Source organism: Cornus florida, unplaced genomic scaffold, assembly GCF_030987335.1.
Source record: "Cornus florida cultivar Cherokee Brave unplaced genomic scaffold, ASM3098733v1 CherokeeBrave_3.0.0_Hap2_Chr05, whole genome shotgun sequence".
NCBI lineage: Eukaryota > Viridiplantae > Streptophyta > Magnoliopsida > Cornales > Cornaceae > Cornus > Cornus florida.
Window position 1 is genome coordinate 97,336,956 of NW_026775575.1, and position 9,274 is coordinate 97,346,229.

At 34.4% G+C, this 9,274-nt stretch overlaps 1 protein-coding gene across 1 annotated transcript; it reads right to left on the reverse strand.

Moving 5' to 3' along the window:
- Positions 1 to 259: 259 nt before the first annotated feature.
- On the reverse strand, positions 260 to 2,737 carry LOC132307821 (zinc finger A20 and AN1 domain-containing stress-associated protein 1). The gene is made up of 2 exons (XM_059805694.1): positions 2,581 to 2,737; positions 260 to 986 (listed from the first exon to the last, which is right to left on the reverse strand). The coding sequence occupies exon 2, from the start codon at positions 971 to 973 to the stop codon at positions 461 to 463; it is 513 nt and encodes a 170-aa protein (XP_059661677.1). The 5' UTR covers positions 974 to 986; positions 2,581 to 2,737; the 3' UTR covers positions 260 to 460.
- Positions 2,738 to 9,274: the final 6,537 nt, after the last annotated feature.

The following is a 9,274-nucleotide window of genomic DNA, read 5'->3' on the forward strand; positions in this document are numbered from 1 at the left end:
CTCATATAAGGGCATGCAATTCTACACCAAGCCAGTGACATAATTTTTTTATATATATATTTTTTTGTAAATATAAAAAAATTAAATATTAATAGATCGACATTTTATATATGTGTTCCTGAATTTATAAAAAAAAGTGAACCCCTTAAGACCTTCCATATTATGAAAAAAAAAAAATTCATTCTTTTTTTGAACATGGAATTTGACTTGAAACAATGAAACCAACCAAGAAAATAAAATGAGAGCAAGACAACAAAAGTGACAAACAATTAATGGGCTGTTCCACTTTATTATGGTATCGACTTTCAATCAAGAGAACCCACTACATAAACACATCATCATAATAAAAGAGCAAATTACTTTCTCATCCAACTCCAACCAAAATAAATATCCAAGACACAAGAAAGAAAGGAAGGCTAAAAACAATTCAAATCTAAACCGGTTGGGTTTGGTTCAGAATTCAGATCCTTTGCACCTTATCAGCCTTCACCACCGGATTAGCCTGTGCAATGGCTTCTCGTCCGGCACCCTTATAATCGAAGGGGCATTCGTGCTTCTCTGGGTACCTGTGGGTCCCACAATACGTGCTCCCGCACCTGCACGTGAACCCCAACACCCCTACCTTCTTCCTGCAGCTCCAGCACCTGTTCGACGGCACCTTCGGGGCCTCCGTCTCACGATCAACGCCAACAGCCGGCACAACCAACTGTGCTGCTGATGAAGATTCCGTCGACGAAGATGGCCCCACACGGACCTCTCCTGAAAACACCGTCTGATTCACCAGTTTGTCCATGGCGGCTTTAGCCGAAGCCGCCTGCTCTTCCTCGACGCGGAGGTCTCTGAAACACTTGGAGCAGAGGTTCATAGTCGCTGCGTTACCGAAGAAGCCACAGCCGTTGGCGCATAGGGCCGGCTCCGATGGTTGAAAACTAGTGCCATCGTCAATCTTGTTCCAGCTATCTTCAGAACCCATTATCGTTCTTTTCCTTCAAATTCAGAAAACTAGGGTTAGGGTTTTACCAAGTCAGACAGAAGATTACTCGAGTCTTACGCGTACTACAATTGAATCCAAAATCTGTGACGCTTGCGTTTATTTATAATAATAGGGGTCAAAGTCCTTTATAATGACGGTGGACTCCTACTTTCACTAATATACCCCTCCTCCAAGTACTTCTAGGTCTTTCCACTTATTTCCACAAAGCCGACTATGTACGGCTTTAGACTAGACGCGTTTACAAAATTCAACTTGCCAAACAAGACACACTTTCCAAACTCCCATCCAATTCTGGAACGAGTCTGTCATGTTAATATAGGATAATCCAATTATCAGGATAAAATTGATCACTTATGGAAGTTTTTTAAAAATAAATTTCATTAGTATAATTGCACTTGTATTTTTTTCATTAAAAAGAAATTTGAAAAAATTATATTTGAACTTTATTTTTTGTAAAATGTCTAATAACTCTTTAGAAGCACATTAACACTCCACAATTATCGGAAAAATATCATTATATTCCACTTTCAAAGGTAAGTAATCTCCAATGATAAAATAAATAAATAAAAATCCGTAAAAATTTTTCCGTTAAATAATTCACACACGCTAGTTACTACAAAACAGTCGTTTTTAAATCTAAATAATCAAATCTTTTTAAAAGGAGGGCATGGCAAGGTAATTTGCCATCTCTATTTGCACGTGTGAATTCGGTGACTCTTTTGAAAGGCAATATTATTTAATTTTCTAAAAAGAAAAAGTACAAGCATAAAAAAAATAATATATATATATATATATATATATATATATATATATATTTATTCAAGGAGGACCAATTTTTGAGCTATTATCTCAATTGCACTTGTTGAGAGACTAATTTGTTTTTTCAAATCTAATTCCTCGCGTTTCAACGGTAGATGCCCAATTCGAAGTAAATGTATCAATTTTATTTAGGATTAAGTCATGCAATTCTTCATTCTCGGTCAAATTCTTATTATTTCCGTGACCGAGATCCTATCACACTATGCTCTCGAATTCGTTTACTTTGATCCTATCATGTAATCTTGTCCTACCATATAATCCTCAATAATTCCTCTAAGAGGGGGTCAAGAGGAAATTTGAACTCCCCAACCTCCATGCAATCAAATTATCAATCTCCAGGTGGAATTTTCTCTCTTACCTATCACAGTTTTGGGGTAATAGTGGCAATGAGAATCAATTACAAGCTACAGCAAGGTTACTTGAAATGAAAAGACATCACTGCCCCTATATCTTTAATTTGAGTTCGAATGCTAACAACGACAAGAAAAGCCTTTTCAATTTCAAACAAAACCAGAACCAATTACTTCTTTTTGAATCCACATATGGGATGACTGATAATTTCTCTGACAAAGGTCTGACTACTCATTTGATCCATAAAAATTAAAAAGTACCAACAAACGGCTAAAAATCAATCCTAATCTATATTTCAATGTTTCATCACCGTTCACTCTGATCTATTATTAATCGCATAAAGAAAGAAAGAAACAAAGAAAAAAAAAATCAAAAGACGAAAAAAGCAGCTTGAAGTTAGGATTTGCCATACATACCTCAATTGTCAATACGATTATCACAAAATCTGAGACTTTCTCTCTCTACTTTCTCCCTCTAAAACTCTTATCACAGTTTCTCTTTGATCGATTGATCAATTTGGTGTTGTGGTCGATTTGTAAAAAGAGAGAGATAGGGAGCCCCTAGTTTACATTACTTTCCACGGCACCTGTGGTTTTATATGGCGTAGCTACGGCACACCATAAGTCTATGTCAATCCAAATGCTAGCTGTTTGATCTGAATCTGATTATAACTTGCACTATCAGCCGTTCGATTATGTGTCTGCAAAGTAGATTCGTACACGAGCGACGTACTAAAGTCGTTTTCAAGTAATTAAAATATTAAAAAGCTAGCTTTCCCAATTGCAAAAGCCCTCTTTATACCCTCGCTTCATCTAGACGCTTGTTTTTGTTTCCGAAGCCGGTTCGAACCCATGCCTTGTTGAACCGATGGGACCTACGTAACCCGACTGTGAGGTGGGGTTACCTCACCCACGAGGACACAGTCGAAGCAATTTTGTATGTATACAAATCCCACGCGCGTCCAAAACATTGATTTACAATTCATAGATATACTGTATATAGTTCTAAGATAGGAAAAATATCATTTTCTCTTTTGAAGTTAGATCTAATTATATATAATATTTTTAACATTTTAAAAATTACATCTACCTCTTTAAAAAGTAATTTGGTCATAACATGTGCTCCTTCCCGAAGGTTAATGTTGGTCAATAACTTAATAATGAAATATCATGTTTGTTTTTATTTAATTACAAAGACAATTTTATCCTTACCATTAATTATTCATATTTCATACCATACACATTTTCTCTGGCTAAAAAAACTTACAAGCCTGATTCACTCTATATATATATATATCATACAATATACAATTTCTCTCTCTAGTAAAATAGCGAACGATAAAATTATCCCAATACAGTAGCATTGTAAACTTTTTCTAACTTTTCAAAAATAAAAAAAATAAAAACTTTTTCTTGAGGACTAAATGCTCTGGCACCCTGAAGTTTTAAACCTCAATCAATTTTACTCTAAAACCACCCTCTTTCTAAAGTATAAAAAAGTGACTTTATTTAATCATCAAAATTATATATTTATGATATGTATAAGCAAATTATGAAATGACAATATTACCACCGGGCTCCTATTCCTTCAATTTTCCCAGCACTCACTTTCTCTCTCTAGAATTTCACTCGTTTTCTCTCTCTAAAATGGGCCGAGAAGAAGACAGCGTCGAAGAAGAAGCTGCCAAAGGAAGCGACGTCCTAGGACGACCAGAGAGTGGAGTGAAGGACCATGTTCTCGATGAGTTTCAGAACGGCGACCATGGAGATTTCTCGATGTCCGGTGAAGCGAAGGACCAGAGATTGATTGCGTGTGAGGACCATAGAGTTGGTCGGCGAGTTGGAACCGATAAGAGGTGGGTCTGTTGTTACCGGCGGCGGAGAGCAACGGTGCCGGAGAGGCCGTCTCTGAACTGGGTGTGAAAAAATTGAAGAACAACGGCTGCAATAGTCATCTGTCAGGCGACGAGCAGCGGCGACAAAGATGGCGGGGTTCGATGATTATTCCGGTGGTGGGTTGGCTAACAGAGGCCAACCACAAGCTGTTGTGAAAGGATTGCAAGTTGTGGGTTCGTGTGGAAGTTGTGCAGACCAGATATAGCAAGAAGAATCTGGTGAAAGTGAATGAAATGGACGAGAAATTGAATGGAATGCAGCTGAATGAGTTTGTAGGTTCGTGTGGAGCTCCGGAAGCTCCAAAATTTACTGTTGGGTGGAATGTGCCCTCTTCAAGAAATGAGGACCATGTTGCAAAAAAATCTAAATGAAGAAGATGCAAAGGTGGTTGTGCTTTCGTCTCCCGGAGGATGTGGCCGGAAGACTACATTAGCGAGCATGCTCTGTCATGATGCTGAAATTTAAGGTATCATCCATAAAAAAAAATTGATTATCTCTTTGTGTTATGTCTAATTTAATTTGGTGATAGACTCAAATGTGTTTTGAACTGAAAAGGAGATGATGTTAGATTAGTGGTAGGGGAAGATATATAATTTTTTAGGATCTTAAATTCATGGTAGCCTAAATATATCTAAATAAAGTTACAGTGCTTAAAGAATTAAACTTGAATTCACGGTAGCCTAAATATATCTTAAATTGTAGCAAAGAAGTTGTCAACTATCCATCATTTTTTTCTTCTCTTTCTAAATCATAAAAAATAATTTATGTACGTGTATGTGTATCTATATGTATATATAAACATAGTAATAATATGTTGTCGCAAAGAATTACAACATTTTTTTTGTTTTTTTTAAATTTGAAATTTTAAAAGCAATATTAAAGTCTTTGAAAGGATCACAAGTAATATTACCATAGAAGTACCTTCAATTACCATAAATAGGTAACTGCAAATGAAAATTTTAGAAAATTTTGAAAGGTCAACATTAATTATTCTAAACAAAATCACTATAGAAAACTATGTATATATTTACCATCGAAAAAAATTTCCCAGCTTTCAAGTCACAATCATTGATAATGTAACGAAAACATTTCGAAATCAAAAAAAAATAATTTTATTCAAATTAATCATTTCAGTATCTAAGTTTGATAATACAAAATTATGGAAAGATAATTAGAGATATAATAAATAAATTTGAAGTGGATTGGACAAAATGGAGACAAGGTAATAAAATTTTATATGGTAAAAGAATAACACAACTTATAAAAGAATGTTGTATAGAACTATTGTTAAACCAACTATATTATTGTATAGAATGGAGTGTTTAGCGCTAAAAAAAACAAAACAAGTCCTGTGCCTTCATTTACTGGAAGTAGGTTGCTAAAACTGTTTAGCAATGTGACTAGGGGGATAAAGGTTAATAATAAGAGTAAGAAATTTTTGATTCCGCTCCTAACCAAAAAGAGAAAAGACTAATATAAGGTAGGGATAGAGAGGACCATAAAGAGTTATATAATATAAGATTATTAAAAGATAAATATAATATGAAAATGGTTTCAAATACAAAGGATTGCAATATTTATATCATAAAGAGTCATATAATATAAGATTATTAAAAGATAAATATAATATGAAAATGGTTTCAAAAACAAAGGATTGCAATATATATATATATATATATATATATATATATATATATGTCCCATTCTATTCATATGGAATTTATCAAGGAAGGTGAATAGAAAATCAAATCACCATTTGGGTGAAGTTTAGCGCGTACGATGTACGTGTTGTGAGATGATTTGGGAGGAGCAGTTATGGTCTCCTTAAAGTAGGTTACTGACATTTTTGTCAGCTCATCATAGACAATGTCAGCGCCAGCCGCCACCAATTGGTTTTGTGCAACATGTAAATTGTTTTCTTAGATATTAATCGCGTCCAACTCGAACAAAATTAATATAGATTGATCAATATGAATCTTGTATCAAGCTTGAATTTAAACTTTATAAAAAAATCACTTATTAGTCATTTATCAGTTGATGCGATAAATCATAAATGCAGATTGTTATCAGTTTGAAAGTTCTGCTGTGTTATTGACTGATAATAAAAAAAATTATTACCGAAATGCTTAATCGAAGTCACTTCTTCCATTCTTCCCCCCTCCCCCAAAAACAAAAGCAAAAAAATACTAGGAGAAAAATAGAATTCTTCCATTTTATTTACATGTTAGTTGATTCATGACACTTTAGATCAACCTAAAACATTAAAATTTGGCATTATTTGTTACGCCTAGTGTCTCGGACACATTCGAGTCGTACATACTATTCATACACACACGTGTTGTATACGTAAACCTCGAATGAACCTATGCACCATGCATTGAAGTACTCAATATCTATTCCCCTGTTAACACATTTCAAACTGAGTTTCACACAAACCAAATTGTGAATGGGAAGCCTTGGTTTTTCTTATTCGGCTGGCAGCCTATCGTTGACTGGGTTGGGCTACCCAATTAAATAACAAGAATGATATGACCAAAGCCATCACATATCACCAATTTTAAAATGGAAGTCAGACTCTTGTACAAACCCAATTTAAGAAACACAAACATCTGTAACATTTTCTAAGGCTGGGCTACTCTAAACGAAACAAAAGTTTGGGGTTTGCCTTTTTTTATGGGCCTAAACTCAAAATCTAAAATGTACGATTTGGGCCCCTAGCAACCCAAACCGTACTTGTATACGAAGAGCCTATGGTTAATGGGTTTTGAACTTTGCAACATACCAGCATTTTCCAAGGGTACAGAAGGAGATAGCCACAAGCTAAAATCTTATTAAGTACATATATTATAAATATATATATATATATATACATACATACATGTATGTATAGATACAGAGGAGTGGTGGTCCAAATACTGTATCTATCTATGTATTTGTAGGCGTATATTCCAAATTATGCTTTGTATCATAATTCACAAGTTGAAAACGGCATAGAGCTAGATATGGGGTTTCCACTATGAAAATCGAGTGCCATGATTGTGATTAAGATTTTAATGGGCAGTAGTGAGAAGATGATGATGAAGATTGAAGAGGGTGCTCAAATGGGGGCAATCAATTACACTGCACCAAATTGATTGAATTTATAAATACGTATATATATATATATATATAGCTATATATTAGAGATGAGATGAGCATATATATATATATATATATGGGTGGGTCTGGACCTACTGTTGATTAATGCATGGTCTATCATGATTATTGATGCATGTGAACTATATACGTCACATAGTGTGTACAAACCAAACCCAATTGACAGAAAGTGCCATTTATTTCAGTACACTCAAAGCCAAGAGTACCAAGACAAGGAAGGGGAGTTTGATTTCCTTGTTGACTATTCCATTGTGCCTTCTCTCATTCATGTATTGAGTAAATAGTTGCAGTAGTAAAACAAGAAATAAGTGAAGCTTTGAGTGCCTCTGCTACTCTTCAATTGGCTCAACTTTCCCCAATTCAAAATGGCATTATAGCTTGCACATATTGTATACACTAGACTCCATAATGTAGATAGGTGCGTACTTATGAATCATTCCTTTGTTCATTCATTCATTCATTATTATGAATTGGGATGTTATGCTGTGGTGCGCTCGTGCTGTACCGTATCAGACGAATTTCAACTCACTCACGTATGAGTATTGAGATCCGTTTGATACGATTATTTCCTTTGAAGAGCATCTTGATAGTAGTTATTGGACCAAATTTTTTCAGAAGTTTAAGACATGCTTGGTTTGTAACTCTTTTATAATTTTTTGAAAATAGACATTTTTATAACTGAGTTTTCATAAAAGAGTTTTTAAAAAATTGAACCAAACAGAGTGTTTTTGTACTATTTTCGATTATCAGTTTTATGAGAACAAAAAGCTGTTTCTATAATTACAAACCAAACAAGCCCTGAGCTTTTGGAGCAATTTGACTACAGGTATATTCGGTTGTATGGAATTGAAATTGATAGAATTGGAGAAAAGCAATTTAGAAAATTGAATCAAAATTTTCTCCAATCCACCAATTCCAACTCCAATTTTATGCAGTTGAATACAACCTAAAATAATTTTGAGCCAAACTTTTAATTGATAAAGCTCAAGTTCAAAATTTAGCTCAAACCAACAGGTCTGTGGCCTAGTGGTACCAATTCCCTACTTCTCAAAGAGAGGCCAGGGGTTCGAACCTCAGCAGAGGCATGTATGTGTGAGTACCAACTAGGAAAAAAAAATTCAAGCTCAAACTTAACTGAGTGTTTGAGCTAGACTAATATTATTATTCTCCAAGATTGAGTTAATACTTCTTTGGCTCCTTTAACTAAATTAAAACTCAAAACACAAACTCATTATCAAGTTCAACCCAAAATTCAAATACGAAGAAAAAAACTAATTATAAATTTGAATGAGTTCTAATGAACAATTCATGTTTACAAGGGTTAAAAAATTTGTTCACAACTCGTGCTTAACGAGTTGAGTTATGATTTGTTTAAACTCGATTCATTTATTAAACAAAATCATTTAATTAGCAGACAAGATTAAGCTTTACTTTAATCCTGCCAAACCTATGAGGTCATTTGCAACTTTAGTTAACACATTTTGGATGTGCATAGCTAATCATCATAACCGAGAGCCATCAAATGCAGAGAGACTAAGAGGAGGAGGTTTTACAGGCTCTCAACATAAGATTTGACTCTAAGATATTTGAGTTCAAACAATGTATAATGAGGGATGGATAAAAAAATAAAAAAGGTAGAAGAGGATGTGATCAGAGAAGAGTGGAATAAAAATGTCACCATCCCCTTGTAATGGTCCACAAAACCTAAAGCTCAGACTCCTTTGTAATGGTCCACAACGCTATGGTCATGGGAAGAGAGATAGATAGGCCATGTGGTTGAGGTCACATCTTCAAATCACTTGTTAAACTTAATTTGTCCAACTCTTAACTTTCTTGAAATCACTTGTTAAACTTAATTAGTCCAACTCTTAACTTTCAATTATCCCATGCAAACCTTCACTTGACAACTTAAGCCTACTTCCCCATCTCTCAAGTGGGAACCGGCAATCATTAGTGAACAGAAAATAAATATGCATAATGTTAAAACACCAAAATCCGATATAGCATTAAAATTTCATATACATGATATATATATATATATATATATATATATATATAT

Coding starts and splice junctions, on each gene's coding strand:
- LOC132307821 (XM_059805694.1), bottom strand. CDS start 973: ATGGGTTCTGAAGATAGCTGGAACAAGATTGACGATGGCACTAGTTTT.